At 51.6% G+C, this 21,618-nt stretch overlaps 1 protein-coding gene across 2 annotated transcripts; it reads right to left on the bottom strand.

Annotated features, from left to right (window-relative positions):
* Nucleotides 1–179: 179 nt before the first annotated feature.
* Nucleotides 180–13,673, bottom strand: SSC4D (scavenger receptor cysteine rich family member with 4 domains). 2 transcript variants are annotated; one of them, XM_060649232.3, is made up of 11 exons: nucleotides 13,370–13,673; nucleotides 9,644–9,842; nucleotides 8,059–8,094; nucleotides 7,483–7,788; nucleotides 6,700–6,777; nucleotides 4,993–5,307; nucleotides 3,792–3,869; nucleotides 3,148–3,222; nucleotides 2,721–3,032; nucleotides 1,814–1,891; nucleotides 180–1,191 (listed from the first exon to the last, which is right to left on the bottom strand). In XM_060649232.3, the coding sequence occupies exons 2-11, from the start codon at nucleotides 9,807–9,809 to the stop codon at nucleotides 875–877; spliced, it is 1,761 nt and encodes a 586-aa protein (XP_060505215.3). In that variant the 5' UTR covers nucleotides 9,810–9,842; nucleotides 13,370–13,673; the 3' UTR covers nucleotides 180–874. The 2 variants fall into 2 exon arrangements, 1 of the variants encoding a protein (XP_060505215.3); XR_009615024.3 differs by having other exon boundaries at nucleotides 1,089–1,191; nucleotides 1,706–1,891.
* Nucleotides 13,674–21,618: the final 7,945 nt, after the last annotated feature.

The following is a 21,618-nucleotide window of genomic DNA, read 5'->3' as shown; positions in this document are numbered from 1 at the left end:
TCATACTGCGAGTCAGCACTTCCAAGACTGTGTGGGCCTGCTGAGAGCTCTCTGATGATGCTCTTGCACGGCCCTCCATCCCCGAGCCGGTTTCCCCCAGAGAGTTCTAACCAGTCTTTGCTGCTGCCACAAATGATACACTTGTGCCCGCAAGTAAAAAGACAGGGGTGGAGGGGGGGGGACAATGCTTTATTGACTTGGCACCTATAAACAGGTGGCTACAGGCCCCCAGGGTTCTTCGCTACTGCAAAGTGGAGGCTCTGTGGTGGGGGCAGCATAAATCAGAGATGTTGGTTCCAGCTGCAGGGAGGGGCCGCTGTCCCTGCTTTGGCCCCTCCAGTCCCCTTGTCCAGCCAAGCACCATCTGAGTCTGGGCCCTCACGGAGAAGGCCAGGGCAACGACCCAGGTTCTTCTGCAGCCACAGGCAGTCTAAGGTAAGAGCTGTGGGTCTCTCCTGCCTTCCCTCTTCTTGGGGCTCCCAATGTGGGTTGGGGAGAGGGGGGATACTCCATTTATAGAGAGCCCCTGAGCCTCCTGGACCAGGGTCCAGGAAGGCAGGGTCAGGTGTTGTAACAGGAGCCCCACCGAAGAAAACAGTTATGAGTCATTCCCTTCCCCCCATTTTATATTCTGGCTGAGCAGCAAGTGGGAACTCTTATTGAATTGGGCCCACAATAATTGGTGACAGGTGATGTCACCTGGGTAGAGCCAGGCTCCCCCATGCAGGACCACACTTGCTGAATAGGCTCTCTCCCAGGCAAGAGGAGGGAAGGGCAGAGTGAACTGAAGTTGTCAGAGGAGGAGGGCTTCCTGGAGGAAGAGGGGCAGGCCACAGCAGGCTCCCAGAAGAGATGGTCTGCAGAATGGGCTGGGTCACAATGGCTGGCACAGGACACTGGCGTCTTCACTGTGGTCACAGTTGTGGGCATCCCAGCGGATGTGAGAGCAGAGCAGAAGGGCACTCTCGTCCCCACGGCACTTGACATTGTCCAGGAGGATAGGGCCTCGGCCTGGGCCGAAGTGGGCCTCGCCGGGGGCTGCCAGGGCCTGGCCACAGCCCAGCTGGTGGCACAGGACAGTGGCTGCCCGCAGGTCCCAAGCGTCATCGCAAACAGTGCCCCACCGTTGCCCTAGGAAGAGTTCTACGCGCCCCTCACATTGGTGGGCTCCATTGGCCAGACGCAGGTGCCCTGTGGAGAGACAAGGCCCAGGGCTGGAAGGGGCTGGCCCATGCCAGGCCATGGAAGGGGTAGACAGAAAAGGCAAAGGGTAGTGATGTCAGACACAGCATTGCCCTGGGGGCCGATGGACAAGGGCAGATAAATCAGGTTAAAATAAGCTGGGTGGCAGTCTAGACTCAGTCTCTGGACTGGAAGAATGTGTACAAGCCTTTGTGGGGTGCTGTGTCCCTGCTGAGTGTTTCATGTCTGCTCTTTCCTTAGTCCTCTGTTCATAATCCCAGATCCTCACCCCCAGTGCCACTCTCTGGAGACTGTGCTTGTGTCCCCTGAAGGTTATCGTCTCCCCTCACCCACAGGCTTAAAATTGAATTCTTTCCTTTCATCTCTTCAGGAAGGAGCCCCTTATTTTGATCCCATCTCTAGAAATCTCTAAGATTGCTCCCTTAAAATCCACCTCCCTCTTCTGGATACCATACCCTTATTAACGAGAACAGAGACTAACACATAGCAAAGGTTCTCAAACCTGGTACAAATCTGCTGAGCTGTGTAACCTCAGGCTGTGATCTCCCCCAGTTCTGGTCCTTCCGATCCTAACGTCTCTACTTCCATCTTTGGGGCTGTGGGCACCTACCGTCCCTGGGCCGAGGAGTGGGCGCCCGGGTGGTCTCAGAACCATCCTGCTGGACTTGAAGTCCTAGCTCCTCTGGGCCTGGCTCAGCAAGGACAAAGAAAAAGAGGTGGCTGTCACATTAGGGAACATGTTCCTTGAGGCAGATTACCTTCTACCCTCCCAAGGGGAGCCTGATTAAGGGACAGGGAGGGCCTCACAGGACCCTGAAGGAGAACTGCTTTCTGCCACTTGGATCAGAAATGGGGCTGTGATTCTTTCACCCTGGAAACCAAAGCAGGACCCTTTGTAGCTACCCCTTTGTGGCCAAGGCTCCTAGGCCAAGGGCACCAAAGGAGGGTGAAGATCTCATTTCCCACACCAATCAATAAACAGGAGCATTTTAAAATAGGTCAGACTCTACAAACACCCCTTTCCATTGATTCTCAAAGGTCAGACGCTTGCTCCCCGAAAGCTGATCAACTCTGCTTCCTAGAGCTTTGCGGGTCCTTGACTCAGCAGATAGAAAGAGACCCTGCCCCTCCCTTCACACGGATTTCCAGACTTTGTCCCTAGCTTTCCTCTCGCCCTCCCCTCACTGCCGCAGCGGGCACGCCCGCCCCAAGCCCTACCCCCGCCTCACTGCAGAGGGCGCTCCCTTCCCGGCTCCGCCCATGCTGCGCAGCCGCAGAGCGCGTCTATGGTCCGGCTCCGCCTCTCTGCGGAGTGCGCGTCCTCTCCGGCCCCTCTCACGCTGCAGTGCCGCAGAGAGCCCTCACGCAGGGCCCCGCCCATTTCTCAGAGGCAGCCTTACCCCGCCTGCGCCGCAGTACGCGTCTGCGCGCGGCCCCGCCCATTCCCGGGAGGCCGTGCTGCGCGGCCCCGCCAGCGCGGCAGTGCGCGCCTCTGCGCGGTCCCGCCGCCACCTTACCTGAGCAGAGCGCGCCGGCATCTTCGTGGTGGCCGCAGTTGTGCTGGCCCCAGCCCAGGTGGAAGCAGTCGCTCAGGTGGGCCTCCGTCCCGGCGCAGCCCACGTTGTCCAGCAGCACGGGGCCGCGCCCGTAGCCGAAGTGGCCGAGGCCCGTGGCGCCCAACGCAGGCCCGCAGCCCGCCTCGCGGCAGGCCACACGCGCGTCCGCGAAGTCCCAGTCATCGTCGCACACGGTGCCCCAGCCCCCGGCGTACATCACCTCCACGCGGCCGCGGCACGGGCCCGGACCGCCCACCAGCCGCAGCCGCCCGCCTGCGGGGCGCACAGGCCCGTGGCCATTGGGGCTGGGCTGGGGCCGCTGGCTCCCGGACAGAGCCCCAGCCCTACCCCTCTCCCACCCCCACAGAACCCTGGCTCTGCCACTTACTTTTCTTCCCCGCGACCCAGGTGGCTGTGGTGAACAGTGCCATCTCCCTGGAAGGCAGGGCACCAACTCCTGTAGCTGCAGAGACAGGGCCTCTAGAGCATGTGAAGGGGACGAGGAGGCCTTCTGGCCTACAACAGGGCACAGCGATGCCTACGGGCCCCCAGCTGTACCACACCTGCACCCCACACTCAGCCTCAATCCTAGTGTCGCCGTGTAGTCCGGTGTGGTCCTCAGGAAACTTGATTGGAATGAACCGAATCCTATTTCCAGGCATTAGTCTACTTTGAATCTCAATGATAGTTCCAGACGGGACTCCCAATGTGCTTCTAGCCTTCATTCAACCTTTAGCTCAACCCTCTCACAAGGTCTCTCGATTTCCAACCTCAGCACCCACCCAAATTGTACCTCAGAGCTTTGAAGAAATCTCTTACTGTCTCCTCCCACCTTGCTGAACTTTTCAGAGCTCTGGATTTCATCCTTGCTCCGTCTGCTCGTGATTCTCTCGCCCACCTCTTTACCATCGGGCGGAAAGTCCTGGTCGGCTAGCCAGGGCCGCCTTCCAGTAGATCCAGAACAGCCTTTCTATTTCCCAGCCCTGTCTGCCTTGTCCCTACCATTCCAGCCCAGAAGGCTGGGCTCCTTACCTTCTGGCTCTGTGTGCCAGGCCCAGTCCTCTCTTGTGGCCAAGGGTGGTAGTGCGGTGAGAGTCGGGGGGCCCAGGACTAGAGCAGGAGAGAAGGGAGCAGGGTCAGAGGCCAAGGTTTTGGTTCCGGGTCAGCCCTGCGCCGTCAGGGGAGGATGGGAGGGTCTCCGTGGAGAGCACAACAGATTTTACTCCCAAGCTGGGGTGGGGGCGGGGGTGGGGGTGGGGGTGGGGGGGGGAATCTGCCCTACTTGACAGTGTTTGTAATTTACTTTTGGTGCACAGGTGTCCACATTGCAGTTTATAAAGGGCTTTGACACACATGCTTCCGTTTCTCTCCAGTGTTTTCAGAAGCCCAGTGTGTGTCCAAGATGGAGAGACAGAGAAGGCCTTACCCACCAGGGAGGGCCATGCACAGTCCTGAGGGGCTTACAGCACAAGACTCATCCCCATCTTGCAGATAAAATAGGACTAGAAAGGCCAAGAGTCATGCTGGAGACTGTGCAGCAAGGTTAGCTGTGGCTTTGCCAGGACTCACTATGTGACCGTGGGTAAGGCTCCGCCTCACTGGGCCTCAGCTTTCCCATCTGTAAACCAGGAATAATGGCCCCTGGTGTGCGGTGAGGCAGAGCAAACAATTTATATGTTACAGAGTGGAGTCCATCTGTGAAGTGCCATTACTGGCCCTATTATTCCTATTTGCTCAGGAAAAAATCTCAAAATGGGAGAGGGACCAGGTGGGTGAACACACTATTGTGGTTACAGATTACAAAGGATTACAGATGGCTATGCTTGGTAATTCTGGGGGCATACCTGGGCTACAGTGAGAGAATTCTGGAGTAGCTCTGGGGTAATTCTAGAGTACTATTACTTTACTCTGGAGTATTCCGTGAAGAGCACTTAGAAATTGCTAGAAAATTCCGGAGGCTTTCTTGGGGTACTGCTAAATAATTCTGGAGTATTGGTGGCACAATACCGTGAAACCTACCACAAAGAGTACTGGGACTTTCAGAGGCACTTCTAGAGCAGTACTGAGACGTTAAAAGTAATTTTGGGGCCTTCCCGGAGAGCACTGGGGTGCATCGGGGGAAGCCACCAAGCCCCGCCCGGCCCCGCTCCGCCTCCGCCTCCGCCTCCGCCCGCGCCAGGACGGGGCCCCGCCCCGCCCCGGTCCCCGCCCAGCCCCGCCCCCGAGCCCGCACCTGCGCAGAGCGCGCCGGCGTCCTCGTGGTGGCCGCAGTTGTGCACACCCCAGCCCAGGCTTAGGCAGGCTGCCAGGCGGGGCTCGCTGCCTTCGCAGTGCACGTTGTCCAGAAGGATGTGCCCCGTGCCATAACCGAAGAAGGCGTTGGTGGTGGCGGCCAGGGCCGCCCCACAGCCCAATTGGCGGCAGACCACGGCAGCATCCGGCAGCCCCCAGTCGTCGTCGCAGACCGTGCCCCACAGGCCACCATGAAGGATCTCGACTCTGCCCTGACACGGGCCCACGCCCCCAACCAGGCGCACGCTGCCCTCACCTGGTGGGGGGGCGGGCCGGAGCATTTCCCACAGGGCTGTGCCTCCCCCCCCAATAGTGCACCCAATCCAGTGCTTCCCCAATGCCTCAGGCCCTCCACGTACCCACTACCCACAGTGCATGGGGCCCCAGCACCTAAAACCAAGGAGAAGCTTCTCACCCAATTACCCGAAGGCACTGCCTCCTCACAGTCCCAGATTGGGGAGGTTTGTGGGATCAGGACAAACTGGCTTTGACTGGGTCATTTTCTGCCTCAAACCAACCTTCCTGGTACCGGTCCACACTGCTGTTTCCTCACTTACTCCTGCAGTGAAAGGAGCCTCACCTTTCCAGGTGCATTGCCAACAATTCTTCCTCTAGGAAGCCCTCCCATATCTCTAGTAGGTGAGACCCTCTTCCTCCTCTGGGCTTCCTTGCTTATTTAATCTGTCCCTCTTTGGGGGTACTTTTCATTTTCTTGTTCTCCGTCATTATCCATATTTCTGTACATATCTGAGTCTCCCATTGGATTAAGCTCCGGTCCTCACCTCTTTAGCAACTTGTGCTGTTTTTTAAGTTTATTTTGAGAGAGAGAGAGAGAGAGAGAGTATGCGGGAGGAGTGCAGAGAGAGAGAGAGAGAGAGAGAATCCCAAGCAGGTTCTGCACCAGGAGCACGGAGCCTGACACAGGGCTCAAACTCACAGTGAGGTCATGACCTGAGCCAAAACCAAGAGTCTTATGTGTAAATAATTAAGCCATCCAGGTGCCCTCAGCTGACTATTTTTTTTTAAGTTTATTTATTTTGAGAGAAATAGCATGCAAGAGAGAGGAGCAGGAGAGAGGGAGGGACAGAATCCCAAGTAGGCTCTGCACTGTCAGCACAGAGCCCAACACTGGGCTCGAACCCACAAACCATGAGATCATGACGTGAGCCAAAATCAAGAGTTGGACCCTTAACCGATCGAGCCACCCAGGTGCCCCTGTGCTGACTTTTTTTTTTTAATATATTTTTCAATATTTACTTTTGAAAGAGAGAGAGAAAGAGAGAGAGGCAGAGTGTGAGCGGGGGAGGGGCAAAGAGAGAGGGAGGCACAGAACCCCAAGCAGGCTCCAGGCTCTGAGCTGTCTGCACAGCCGGACGTGGGGCTCGAACTCACAAACCGTGAAATCATGACCTGAGCTGAAGTCAGTCGGAGCCCCTGTGCTATTTTTAATCATCCCACAGGAATGCCTCCTCTTTCCCTAGCCAGACTGTGAGCAGCCTGGGGGCCTGCAAGGGGCAGGATGGGAAGGGAATGTCCCAGCTCACCCATCGGTAATCCCTCTCTTCCCACCATCAAAGGTAAGGGTGGCAGACTCCTCTGGGGGTCCTTCTCCTAAGACCCAGGTGGTCCCCATGTTGCCCTTACTTACCTTTCCCATTCTGGGGAGTTGTAGGGGGCGCCCTACTGGTTAACACTTTCCTTGTTGGGGGCTGCGTGGGCAAGAATTCTGGGAAGGAAGCAGGGTGGAAGGGAGGAGGATACATGGATCTTTCTGTTCTTCATCCTCACACCGGATGTGTGAGCGGCAGGGCATGGACCCCTAAGGTACCTGCCATAGGGCCTCTGGCCACACAAAGGGTCAAAGCCAGGAACCCTGGGGTATGAGAGGAGAAGGGGCCCCCTGAGTCCAGAAAGCAGTAGCTTCAGACGAGTTCTTTGTGTTCTTAGAGCAACATTACGTTACTTGAGAACTTATTAGAAATGCAAATTCCCAGGCCCCACCCCAGACCTGCAGAATCAGAAACTCTGGGATGGAGCCACCATCTGTGTTTTATTTAATGAGCCCACCAGGCGATTTCCTTGAAAACTAGAACCAATACTCTCAAGGTCAACGCCTCTCAGAGATGTCTGCTGCAGCTCCACACCAAACGGACCTCACTGCCAGTGTTGACCCCAATTGTTTGATTTTCAAAATGGGGAGAGAGCTCGGCTGGAACCATCAAGGCCCCACATAGAAGCAATAATGCTGGTTTTCCTTCAGCCAGGATCGCACAATGAGGCAGAAGGGCCGCTGGGACCCTGACAACAAGGCCGGGGCTCCTCCCCCACACCGTGCAATGCCACCTCCGGATTGTTCTTCTGCCATGCCAGTCCCTTCATTCGTCCATACAACCCTGCTGCCCGCCCTCCCGGGTCACAGGTCTCTGCTTACCATCGCACAGGACAGCCACATCTTCGTAGTGGAAGCAGTTGTGGACGCCCCAGCCTCGGCTGCCGCACTGGCTCAGCGCAGCTTCCTGCCCGCCACACTCCACGTTGTCCAGCAGGATGGGGCCTCGGCCTTGGCCGAAGGCGAGGGGCCGCGGCACGGGCAGTGCCAGGCCGCAGCCCAGCTGTCGACACACCACGTTGGCATCCACCACATCCCAGTCATCGTCACAGACGCTGCCCCAGGAGCCGCCGTGCAAGACCTCCAGGCGCCCCCGGCAGCGGCTCGGGCCCCCCACCAGCCTCAGCTCTGTGGAGAGGGTTGGGCTGGCACCAGGGGGATTGCTGGGCCTGATGTGCAGGACGCCCACCTTGCTGCGAAGCCGTGGGAGCCTTACGGTCAGTCCCTTCCGGGCCTTATTTCTCCCTCTCTGTAAAATGGGGAGACTAGCGCAATCTCTTTGGGGGCATCTAGAGTCACGGAGGGCTGGTTAGTTGTCATTCCCTGAGGCTTTCCATCTGCTCATCTGGGTACCTGGGGGCAGGGCAGGGTATGGGCAGGAGAGGCAGGGGCACCTACCTGGAAAGGGCAGTGGGGTGGGCTGTAGGGCGCTGGCTGAAACAGAATGAGAAAAAGCATTGGTCCCTCTGCCCCCTCCCTTGGCCACAGGGCCCTGGGAACAGTCTCCTTTCCCCCCATGATCCTTACCATCATCCCCCTCCTCTTCACTTTCCCTGCCTTTTCCAAGCTTCTCTTCTCTCTCCCTGCCTGAAACGGGTCTGTCTGCTTCTCCCCCTCCACTGTGAAGTGCCTCAAAGACTCCCCATTTCCTGCAGGAGTCCCAGATCCTGAGCTTTCTCTACAAAGCCTTTTAGCCAGCTTCCCCTCACTTCTTTTTTTATTTTTTGAAATATTTTATTTTTAAGTAATTTTTTTTAAAGTAGTCTTTACAGCCAGCGTGGGGCTGGAACTCACAACCCCAAAATCAAGAGTTGCACGCTCCACCCGCTGGGCCAGCCAGGAGTCCCGCCTTCCTTTACTTCTTAATTTCCCATCAGTCTTGTCTCTGGGTCTTTAACCCTGCAGTCTCGTCTACTTGAACAGTTCTGCTCATTAGAGCCTGCAGATCCTTCTAGATATAGCTCAGAGTCCCTGCCCCTGGAGAGCCTTCCTGGAGCCTTCAGCTAGAAATGCGGTTTCCTCTCAATCTCTGGACACAGTCTCCAAGCCTTCTTGGGCCTTCTGCCTGGTGATGCGGCCCTGCCTGTCTGTGTGTTTCCTGGTATTACTCAGCAGACGGTCAGTAGCTCTGTCTTAAGTGTGCCAATTGGCTTTGGGATTTATTAGGATATCCCCCCAAAGATTTACCTATACAAGGCCTTCTGCTTCAGCTCTCATTATGTGTAAGTCAGACACTGTGCCCATTGCTTTATGTGGCCTGGCTAACTTAACCAGTGGGATGCTTAAGGTAGGTAGGATTTCGCGCATGAGGAAACTTCTGGTTTAGTGAAGTGAGGCCACTTGCTCAAGGCCACACAGAGAACAAAGAATAGAGCCCAGATTCCAACCCAAATAGCCACACTCTTCTTCAGCACACAATTCTGGGCACATGGCCTGGGGCGGGGTGGGGGGAGGTGGTAGGAAACAGGGAAACTGGCCCAGCGGGAAATTGACAAGCCCATAAAAGCCCCTCACTTGTGTGCAGGGTGTGACGGTTCTCAGGCACCTTCATGTGCCTCCAGGCGCCTCATAGAATTCTTAGGACAATGCTCTGAGGTGTGTACTGGTGTGCCCATTTTACAGGTGAAGAAACTGAGACTCGTTGCTTCTTTCTCAAGTTAGCATGGCCCCTAGGTCATTTGGGTCTATGTATTCCACCAGCTGCCTTTCCAACAGCCATTGTTGAGCCCACTCCTTTCCCTCCTTCCCTATTTCCGGTGTCCCCTAGCCGCCCAGACCCTGTTTACATTGAGCCCTCACCTCCAGCGCCGAGCCCTCCACTTCCCCAACTCAGACAGACCCTTAGATTTCATCAACCCTGAACAAATGTCAGAGCTGAAAGGAACTTCGGAAACGATCTCATTCACAAACCATAATTTTACAGCTGGGAAAACCAAGAGCCAGACAAGGGAAGGGTCCGGGGTTGAGGGGGGAGGGCACTCACCCAGCGGCAAAAGGAGGAGGAAGGATAAGGCAGGGGGGAGGCGTGAAGAGCCAGTGCTCCAGTCTCCCAGCCCCCGCCCCCTGCTCTTCTCTGCCGGCTGGGGATCAATTCGCATCTCTGCTTCCTCGTGCATCCAGCCAGTGGATGGCCTTTCAGATGGTCCCATCAAGGGGTGGTGGAGAAGTCACAGCTGGAACATCTGGAAATAAAGATCCTAAGTCACTTCCTCCAGCTGGAAGGGGCTCAGCGAGAGCCTCAGGGGGATGTGACATTTCCGCTTGGAATCGGCATTCTGAGTGGAGGCGGAGGCGGAGGCGGAGGCGGCGGGGGCAACAGCTGGGCTCTCTGAGGGTAGAGCACAAGACTTAGGTCTGGCTGGAGCAGAGGGTGTGTGAGAGCCATGGCAGGAGACAAAGTTGGACTTCTGCCTGGTCCCAAAGCATCACAGGCCCGGAGTCTGTGCTGAGGGCTCAGGGTTTATCCTCCAGGGCACCGTATCCCAAAGCCTGGTGCTGGTGCCACTGGTGGTAATCCACAAAATTTTAGTGGGAGATGAAAGGATGTCTACTATTGTCTTCTTTCTTTCTCTATTGAGGGTGGGGAGGGGTAGAGAGAGAGGGAGAGAGAGAATCCCAAGCAGGCTCTGCACTGTCAGCGTGGACCTTGGTGCAGGGCTTGAACCCACGAACCTCGAAACCCTGATCTGAGCCAAGATCATGTTCTGAGCCAAAATCATGACATGGGCTGAAATCAAGAGTCAGACACCTAACCGACTGAGCCACCAGGCACCCCTATTTTCTTTCTTTCTTTTTTTTTACAATGCTTTCTGTTTATAGTAAAGGATTCTGGTTTTCCATTTATTTGGAGCAATATAAAGTTTATTTTTATTTATTTTTTAATTTTTTTTACATTTTATTTATTTTTGATAGAGAGACACAGAGCATGAGCAGGGGAGGGGCAGAGAGAGAGGGAGACACAGAATCCGAAGCAGGCTCCAGGCTCTGAGCTGTCAGCACAGAGCCCGACACGGGACTCGAACTCACAAACAGAGATCATGACCTGAGCCAAAGACCAACGCTCAACCGATTGAGCCACCCAGGCACCCCTATAAAGTTTATTTTTAAAGTTAATTTAAATCAGGGGCACCTGGATGGCTCAGTTGGTTAAATGTCTAACTGTTGATTTTGGCTCAGGTCATGATCTCACAGTTCATGGGATTCTCTCTCTCCCTCTCTATGCCCCTTCCCTGCTCCTGTGCCCTCTCTCTAAAATAAATAAAATAACATTTTTTTAAAAAACGTTAATACAAATCAGAAGAAATGAGGGCACCTGAGCTTGGGTGGCTCAGTCGTTAAGCATCTGACTTTGGCTCAGGTCATGATCTCACAGTTGGGGAGTTCGAGTCCGGCATCAGGTCAGCTCATCCCTGCTTTGGGTAAGCACAAGCCCACTTCGAGTGAGCCCCGCTTCTCTCTGTCTCTCCCTCTCTCCCTCTCTCTCTCTCTCTCTCTCTCTCTCTCTCTCTCTGTCCCTCCTGGGATTTGTTTCTCTCTCTGTTCTTCACTCACTTGCACTCCCCTCCTCGCAAAATAAATAAATCAGAAGAAAAGAATCAATTTAAGGAAAAAAAAAAAAAACAGTCAAGGAAGTATGGTTCCCATGACTCTCAAATATGCCAAAATGGTGAAGGGCTGGGAGAATAGGTGACATTTGAGAGGCTCTGCCCTTTTGGGGCGGGAAGGCCTTGAAGATTATTTTTTAAATTTTGGATTGAGAGGCACCTGGGTGGCTCAGTCAGGTTAGCACCTGGCTCTTGGTTTCAGCTCAGGTCTTGATCTTGTCATGATCTCACGGTTTGTGAGTTTGAACCTCGCATCGGATTCTGCTTGGGATTCTCTCTCTCCCTCTCCCTCTACTTCTCTCCTGCTCTCTCTCTCTCCCTCTCTCAAAATAAATAAATAAACCTAAAACATGTATTTTGGATTGAGTAGGGGTGCCTGGCTGGCTTGGTCAGAAGAGCATGCGACTCTTCTTTTTTTTTAATGTTTATTTATTTTTGAGAGAGACAGAGACAGAGTGTGAGCAGAGGCAAGGGAGGGGCAGAGAGAGAGGGAGACACAGAATCTGAAGCAAACTCCAGGCTCCAAGCTGTCAGCACAGAGCCCGCCACGGGCTCGAACTCACAAACTGTGAGATCATGACCTGAGCTGAAGTCGGACACTTAACCTACTGAGCCTCCCAGGTGCCCCAAGAGCATGCGACATTTAATCTCAGCGTTGTGAGTTTGAGCCCCACGTTGGGTGTAGAGATTCCTTAAAAATAAACAAATTTTGGAGTGAGGTATACAAGCCCCATCGTGTGTAAATCCTACGCATGCAACTCAGTGAACATTTGCACCATGTAAACACGTCCCAGTAAGACCCTATGTCCCCTTTCCTGGCAGACCTCCAGCAAGAGGCCGATACAGCGCATGGACAGTGATGCGACGGCTGGGGGGAGATGGGGGCCTGGTTTAGAGGATGGGTCTCTTTGGGCTACATTGAGAGGGAGATACCTCCCGGCAGGAGACCCCTGCCATCTCCCCCTGGCTTGGCCTCCGTCCGGGTATACAAACAGTCTGGTTGGGGAGAGATTGAAAACCTATCTGGATGTGGACACAGGGTTTTCAATACTCCATTCATGGGGCCCAGAACAGCCCCCAGTGGAATAATCAGCTTTTGTATTCCCTCTGCCTGACCCGGGACAGCTGGGAGATGGGGACTGAGGACTCCAAGGAGGCGTAGTCACGGGCCTGTCTTTGCTGAGGGACTCCATAGTGATCTGGGCCTGCCCCTGCTTCACCCCTGGGACCCTTGGTGGAAATGAGACTTAACTGTTCCCTGCCCTCCGGGAACTGTGACTCTCTGAAGCTCTCACACTCCCTCCTTTTGTGTGTTATTAGTGCATCTTCTGCCTTTACAGGGCAGGCCAGGCAGCACAGCACAGTGGTCAGAAGCATCAGTTCCACCACCAACCAGCTCTGTGATCTCACCTCACTAAGCCTCACTATTGTAATCTGTAAAATGGGGTTAGTAATATACTTAGCTCTGATGATTGTGGCTAGGTCAAAGGAGCTAAAGTTTTGGGTTTGTTTTTTTTTTCCTAAATGTTTACCTATTTTTGAGAGACAGCACAGCAGGGGAGGGGCAGAGAGAGAAGGAGACAGAGGATCTGAAGCTGGCTCTGTGCGGACAGCAGAGTGCCCAACGCAGGGCTCAAACTCCCAAATCGTGAGATCATGACCTGAGCCAAAATTGGACGCTTAACCTACTGAGCCACGCAGGTGCCCCTAAAGAGCTAAAGTTTATAGAAGGTTTAGCCCAGTGCCTGACCCACCGTATGTGCGGGAGCTACTGCTATTGTTACTACTATCTGTGGACCTTTTTTGGGGCAAGTGCCAGATCTTGTTCAATGGCACCATCTGGCACAGGGTGGACGCTCAGGAAATGTTTGTTGAATGACTGAATGAAGTTTAGGGCTGCAGAATCATAGAATGAAGCAGTCAGAGGGGCCCGGGATATCATCAAGGGCAATTCCACATCCGACCAGTAGAAAACTTGTCATCCTCCCTCTCTCCCTCCCTCTCTCTCTCTCTCTCTCTCTCTCTCTCTCACACACACACACACACACACACACACACACACACACACACACTCGTGCGCGCGCGCAGAAGTGAAGTATTCATACCTGGGGGAATGTTCTGGGCTCTTTCTGTCCCTTCTTCCACGGTCAATCCAAGGTTAAATCTCAAATCACTTTTTCTGCCCCCAGTAGTTTAGGAGGGGGAAGAATCCCCCAAATGCAAATCAGCACAGTCCTTTCTTCTTTCCTTTCCAAAGCTGGAAGATAAGCTGAGGCCAAGTCCCCGTCCATGGAGCTCACTCGTGACCCCAGCCTGTCCCCACCAGACCTCAGGGGCAGAGGGAGGCAAAGGGAGAGTGGAGGTGACCCGCACAGTCTGGAGCAGCCCCAGAGAAGGGGCACCCAGGCAGAGGAGGAGCTCCCGGCTGCAGGGGCGGGGGCGGTGCAGGTGGGGAGGCAGGCGTGGATTCCCAGGGCCAGGCAGCCCCTCCTTCCTCTTCCCCCTACCCCCAGAGCTCAGGTTTCAGAAAGGCAGCTCTGCCAAGTATCCCTGAGCTCCTGCAACAGCCCTGCTCCAACTGTTGCCGCCTGGGGAGTCCCCTTGATTAAGCCCTGACCCACGTCCCACTGGGGGTTGGAAACATGGTCACAGGAGCCAGAGTGTATGCGGTGGGCTTCGCGTTCAGGCAGGGCCCTGATCTTGCTGCTGATTGTGCCTTGCTGTTGTTCCTCTTGAGTTACCTTTTGAGCTTTGGGGCTGTTGTAGTTATAGGTGACAAGAAGTGGCACGAGGCTTATTCTATAGTTTGCAGCTCCCATGAAATGCTGTGCTAGAATTCTGCACCTTCCCACTGGAACAACAAACTCTCAAAGCTGAAGCGCCTCTCGCCTCTGCAGGGCAGTGCACCCACATCAGCCCCGGGGCCACTTTAAAAATATATACAGATTTCTTGGGGGCACCTGGGTGGCTCAGTCGGTCGAGCATCTGTCCAACGTCCGCTCAGGTCATGATCTCGCGGTTCATGAATTTGAGCCCCACATCAGGCTCACTGCTGTCAGCACAGAGCCCGCTTCGGATCTTCTGTCCTCTCTTTCTCTCCCACATGCACTATCTCAAAACTAAATACATGTTATATATATATATACACACACACACACATACATATGTATATATATATATACACACACACATATATATACACACATACAGATTCCTGCCCCCGCCACTTCTAACCCCAGAGATTCACGGGTAGGGCCTCCCAAAAGTGTATTTTTAAAAAAAAATTTTTTAAATGTTTATTTATTTTTGAGACAGAGAGAGACAGAGCATGAACGGGGGAGGGTCAGAGAGAGAGGGAGACACAGAATCTGAAGCAGGCTCCAGGCTCTGAGCTGTCAGCACAGAGCCCGACGCGGGGCTCAAACTCACGGACCGTGAGATCATGACCTGAGCCGAAGTCGGACGCTTAACTGACTGAGCCACCCAGGCGCCCCCCAAAAGTGTATTTTTGAAAACTTCCTGAGGATCAAACAAGTTTGGGGACTAGGGGTGCAGACCAAGCTGTTTATCCTGCAGCTTGGGAAGATGAGGCCAAGAGAGGAAAAGGGAGACAGCCCGGCGCCTCTCAGGACTTTGCTTCCTGGCTCTTGGGCCTGATCATGCTTTCCATTTCTCAGAGAAGGAAAACCTCTGAGGGGAGGTCTGCCATCACCCTGCTCCCAAACCTGTATCCCCTCGTGGGTCTGTGCCCACCCCTCCTTTCCTCCTGCTGCTTCCTTTCTACCCTGGCCTGAGGAGATGTCCCCCGCTGTCCAAACCCCGTGTCTTTCTGCCTCGTCGAGGACCTCCCTCTCTCCATCTGTGCGTCTTCTCTTCCCCATATTCAGCTGCTCTTTCCCAACTGGATTCTTCACATTGGGCTTTTTTTTTTTTTTTTTTAATTTAAATCCAAGTTAATTAACATATAGTGTAATAATGATTTCAGGAGTAGAATTCAGTGATTCATCACTTACATACCACACCCAGTGCTCATCCCAGCAAATGCCCTCCTTAGTGCCCACCACCCACTTAGCCCATCCCCCCTCCCAACACCCCTCCAGCAACTCTGTTTGTTCTCTGTATTTAAGAGTTTCTTCTGGTTTTCCTTTCTCTCTGTTTTTATCTTATTTTTCCTTCATTTCCCCTACGTTTATCTGTTTTGTTCCTTAAATTCTACATATGAGTGAAATCATATGATATTTGTCTTTCTCTGGCTTATTTCGCTTAGCATAATACACTCTAGTTCCATCCACAGTGTTGCAAATGGTACCATTTCATTCTTTTTGATTACCAATATACAATATACCATTATATATGTGTGTGTGTGTGTGTGTGTGTGTGTGTATACACACACATATATATATATATACACACCAACATCTTCTTTATCCATTCATCTGTCGATGAACATTGGACTCTTTCCATTATTTGGCCATTATCGATAATGCTGCTATAAACATTGGGGTGCATATGCCCCTTCGAATCCCATTTTTGTATCCTTTGGATAAATACATAATAGAGCAATTGCTGGGTCACAGGGTAGCTCTATTTTTAATTTTTTGAGAAACCTCCATACTGTTTTCCAGAGCAGCTGCACCAGTTTGCATTCCTGCCAGCAGTGCAAAAGGGTTCCTCTTTCTCCGCATCCTTGCCAACATCTGTTGTTTCCTGAGTTGTTAATTTTAGCCATTCTGACAGGTGTGAGGTGGTGTCTCATTGTGGTTTTGATTTGTATTTCCCTGCTGATGAGTGATGTTGAACATCTCTTCGTGTGTCTGTTGGCCATCTGGATGTCTTCTTTGGAAAAGTGTCTATTCGTGTCTTTTGCCCATTTCTTCACTGGATTGTTTGTTTTTTTGGGTTCACATTGGGTTCACATTTTGGGTTGACATCTTTTCATGTGTCTGTTTGCCGTCTGGATGTCTTCCACCACAGCTCCTGCCATTACGCTTTTATTTTGGTAGATACATCAGTCAGCTGCACGTCAAAATGCCATAGACCACGAGGCTTAAACCACAGAAATTTATTCTCTCACAGTTCTGGGGAGGCTAGAAGTCCAAGATCAAGGTTCTGGAAGGGTTTGGTCCCTAGTGAGGACCCTCCTCCTGACTCGTGAATGGCTGCCTTCTCTCTGTGTTCCTACATCGGGGTGGGGAGCACTCTCCGGTGTCTCTTCTTATAAGGACACTAATCCCATGGGATGAGGGCCCTACCCTTATGACCTAAAGTAATTTAAATTACCCCCTAAAGGTCCTATTTCCATAAATAGCCACATTTGGGGTCAGGGATTCAGCATGAATTTTGGAGGGATACATTTAGTCCGTAACAGGCAACAAAAGGGGAAAGAAAGGAGAAATGGAGGGCTTTTTCATGCTCCTTCCTTAAAGGCTATGACCATAAGCCTTCTCGTATCTCATGGCCAGAACTTCTCCTGACCATAGCCCAGCTAAGGATTCCATTACTGTGTAAGAAGGGAGAGCAGATACAGGGGACAAGCGAAGTTTCCACCACCGTCCTCTCACTCCATGGAAGGCAGCTACGCTCACCACTGTACTGTCAATGCGCGTTGTCCTTGTATTACTTGATGTGTCAGCAGCATTCGATACTCTATCAGTTAACAGTGCTTTTGTCGGCAAGTAACAGAAAACACAAACCAAAGTTGCTCGAGACTTTATCTACTGAACAAGAAGTCCGGAGGTAGATCCATTTCAGGATTGGTGAATTCATGGAGTGACATCATCAGGGACCCAGGTGCTACCCATCCGTCTACATTGCCATCGTCCTCCTCTTGGCTGCCCTCTTGAGTCATGAGGCTGCCTTCCCTGGTGACTCAAGATAGCGGCCTCGGTTCTGAGTATCTCCTGCATATGACAACGTTGAGACCTAGAATATCTCTATCTGCATCCTATGTTTTTAGGTTTATTTATTTATTTTGAGAGAGAGAGGGAGAGCAGGGGAGGGTGTGAGAGAGAGAGAGAGAGAGAGAGAGAGAGAGAGAGAGGCAGAGAGAGGCAGAGAGAGGGAATCCCAAGCAGGTTCCACACTGTCAGTGAATTCATGAACCATGAGATCACGATCTGAGCCAAAATCAAGAGGCAGACACTTAACCGACTGAGCCACCCAGGCGCCCCTGTGTCCTCCTTTAAAAGCTGTGAGGTCTTTCCCAGAAAACCCCCAACAGATATCCCTTTGAGTCTCCTTGACCAGATTCAACTACTTGCCCATTGCAACATGACTGGCAAGTGGAGGGGAGCCCTAGGCCTCGTGTCCGGCCTACTGTTCTGTCCATACTCCCTCCAGGAGGCCTTGAACAAACTCAAGGTGTACAATACGTTGGTTTTAGTACAGTCGTACAACTGTACAACCATCACCATAATCTAATTCCAGAACATTTTCATCACCCCCCAGAGGAGAAACCCTGTACCTATAAGCAGTCAATCCCAATTCTCTTTCCCTTCAGCCCATAGCAACCATTGATTTATTTTCTGTCCCCATGGATTTGCCTATTCTGGATATTTCAGAGAAATGCAAGCTTACAATAGGTGGCCTTTTGTGTTGGCTTCTTTAACTTAGCATAGTTTTTAAGGCTCATTCATGTTATAGCACGTATCGGTACTTTATTCTCTTTCTAAATTTTATGTACATATGTATTTAAATATTTATTTCCATATCATCATTTTTTATTTCTTTAAAAAAAATTTTTTTTTACCGTTTATTCATTTTAGAGACACAGAGGGTGAGCGGGGGAGGGGCAGAGAGAGAGGTTCTAGGCTCTGAGCCGATAGCACAGAGCCCGACGCAGGGCTTGAACTCATGAGCTGTGAGATAGTGACCTGAGCCACAGTCAGACGCTTAATGACTACGAGCCACCCAGGTGCCTCTCTTTCTTTTTTAAGTAGGTTTCATGCCCAGCGTGGAGCCCAATGCGGGACCTGAACTCACAACCCTGAGATCAAGACCCAAGCTGAGACCAAGAGTCGGATGCATAACTCACTGAGCCACCCAGGTGCCCCACATATCATCATTTTTTAAAAACGATGGAGTACATTTTTTTAAGTTTATTTATTTAATTTATTTTATTTTGAGAGAGCACAAGTTGAGGAGAGGCAGAGACAGAGGCAGAGAGAGACAGAGCAGAGAATCCCAAGAAGGCTCTGCACTGTAAGTGATGTGGGGCTCAAACTCACTAACCGTGAGATCATGACCCGAGCTGAAGTTGGACATTTAACCGACTGAGCCCCGCAAGCGCCCCTGGATGGACTACATTTTATTTATCCAGTGAAGTCATTCTTTCTGTTCTTTTTCTTGCATCTGGCCATCAGCATCCATTTCATCAGAAAGTCTTTTCAACCTTGCATTCAAAATATATCCAGAACCCAGCCCCTTCCTACCTCCTCCATGCCAACTCCAGTACTGCCATACGTTTCTCAACGGGCTGATTTTGCCCAAAGGGGCATTTGGCAACTTTTATTTTTTTTTTTTTTTTTAAATTTTTTTTTTTCAACGTTTTTTATTTATTTTTGGGACAGAGAGAGACAGAGCATGAACGGGGGAGGGGCAGAGAGAGAGGGAGACACAGAATCGGAAACAGGCTCCAGGCTCCGAGCCATCAGCCCAGAGCCTGACGCGGGGCTCGAACTCACGGACCGCGAGATCGTGACCTGGCTGAAGTCGGACGCTCAACCGACTGCGCCACCCAGGCGCCCCAACAACTTTTATTTTTTTTAATTGTTTATTTATTTATTTTGAGAAAGAGAGAGCACGGGCAAGTGTGCAGGGGGAAGGGCAGAGAGAGAGGGAGAGAGGGAACCCCAAGTGGGCTCTACCCTGTCAGCACAGAGTCCAATGCGGGGCTCGATCTCACAAACCCTGAGATCATGACATGAACCGAAATTAAGAGTCGTGTGCTTAACTGACTGAGCCACCCAGGCACCCTGGCATTTGACAAGTTCTAGAAACATTTTTGTTGTCACACTTGGAGAGGGTAGATCTGGGGTTGTCACAACTGGATAGATGCTACTTACGATGCATAGGACAGGCCTTCGCAACAGAGAATTATCTGGGCTAAAATGTCAATAGTGCTGAGCTCGAGAAATCACACGCAGACACACACCTCCATCCTATCTCGCTTGAACTGTGGCAGTAGTAAAATCCATCAGTATTAACCAAAGCCCAGACTTCATGTGGTTACTTCCAGTTTTAACATTAATGTCTTTTTTTTTGTTGTTGTTCCAGGATCCAATCCAGGACCTCACATCGCATTTGGCAAGTGTAATTTTTTTAAGCTTATTTATTTATTTTGAGGGCGAGAGAGCACAAGTGGGGGAGGGGCAGAGAGAGAGAAAGAGAGAATCCCAAGCAGGCTCCATACTGTCAGCGCAGAGTCCGACGTGGGGCTCCAACTCATGCGCCATGAGATCGTGACCTGAGCCAAAGTCGGACACTCAACCAACTGAGCCACCCAGGCCCCCCAGTAAGTGTATTTTTGAACGATTATATATGCATATAATATAACGTCTGGGAAAAATGTCTGGAAGGATCCACCATGAATTGGTAACAGTGATTGTGGGTGGGAGGGAGTGGGTTCCATTTTTACTTTAGACTCTTTCCCTCCCTTCCTTCCTTCCTTCCTTCCTTCCTTCCTTCCTTCCTTCCTTCCTTTAAATACTTATTTTTGTAAGGGAGAGAGAGAATGAGAGGGAGAATCCCAAGCAGGGTCCACCCTGTCAGCACAGAGCCTTACGCGGGGCTGGGTCCCACAAATTGCAAGATCATGACCTGAGCTGAAATCACGAGTCAGATGCTTAACCAACTGAGCCACCCAGGCACCCCAGACTTTTCTTTATTTTTTAAAGGTAATTTTTTTTTTAATTTTTTTTTAACGTTTATTTATTTTTGAGACAGAGAGAGACACAGCATGAACGGGGGAGGGGCAGAGAGAGAGGGAGACACAGAATCGGAAGCAAGCTTCAGGCTCTGAGCCATCAGCCCAGAGCCCGACGCGGGGCTCGAACTCGCGGACCGTGAGATCGTGACCTGAGCTGAAGTCGGACGCTTAACTGACTGAGCCACCCAGGCGCCCCTAAAGGTAATTTTTAATACCCTATAATAAAAAGCCAAAACATGGTACAAAATATCCATTTTCTTTCGCTGTAATCAAGGTCACCTATTGGCTCAAGTGGGCTGTAAATTTTATACATCATTTGACATTTAATAATGAAATAGTGGGGGCGGGGCACCTGGCTGGCTCAGTTGTGGAGGATGTGACTCTTTTCTCAGGGTTGTGAGTTCAAGCCCCATGTTGGGTGTAGAGATTATTTTAAAAAAATCTTTAATAATGAAATAGTGAAAAGTTCCCCCCCCCCAAAATTCCCCCTTCACTTCACCCCCTGCACAAAAAATGTGCCAAATTCCAGCCCATCAGGATCTCTCGAGTCTGACTAAAGTCTGGCTGCAGAATTAAGCAGTGGAATCAGCAGCATGCGGATATGTGTGTCTGGCAAATTCCAGCTGCCCCACAATTTATGGCTGTTCTTATTCTCTATTACGTATCAGCTATTTTGTCTTCCCAGGGTGACAGGCAGAACGGAGAGTCCTATATTTTTAAAAAGATTTTATTTTATTTTTTTTAAGTAATCTCCACAGCCAACATGGGGCCTGAACCCGCAGCCCCGAGATCAAGAGTCACACACTCCACCTCCTGAGCCAGTCAGGGGCCCCAGGAAAGTCCTGTTTTTTAAGCACCTGCTGAATGTGTACTATAAACTAGTTGGGGAGATGGGCACATCAACCCTAACACTCATTCATATTGGAGTTGTTTATCTGAGCGCATCTCCCCCATATACACACTGGGTGTTATTAACTCTAAAGTATCAGAGAGACGGTAAGGTGTAGACAGAAGAACAGGAACTGGAGTCCAGTAGAGCTGGGATTGAATCTTGGTTTGGCCTTGACTGGCTGTGTGACCTTGGGCACAACTTCTCTGACTGCTTGTTTGCTCATCTGTAAAAATGGGGCCAATAATGCTTCTGTAGATGGGTATGAGGATGAGGGCCCTTAGTCTAGTCCCAGCGTATGGTGAGTCAGTGATAAATGGTAGATTATTGTAGTTATTTTTATCACTTATGCAAATGTCCTAAAAAGTCACTTTTCCTTTTTAAAAAAAATTTTTTTAACGTTCATTTATTATTGAGAGACAGAGAGAGACAGAGCATGAGGATGGGAGGGGCAGAGAGAAGAGGAGACACAGAATCCGAAGCAGGTTCCAGGCTCTGAGCTGGCTGACAGCTCAGAGCCCGATGCGGGGCTGGAACTC

The sequence above is a fragment of the Panthera onca genome, chromosome E3, assembly GCF_046562875.1.
Source record: "Panthera onca isolate mPanOnc1 chromosome E3, mPanOnc1 haplotype 2, whole genome shotgun sequence".
Taxonomy (NCBI): Eukaryota; Metazoa; Chordata; class Mammalia; order Carnivora; family Felidae; genus Panthera; species Panthera onca.
The sequence above is the reverse complement of the archived record's forward strand: the minus strand, read 5'-3'. Positions and strand labels throughout refer to the sequence as shown.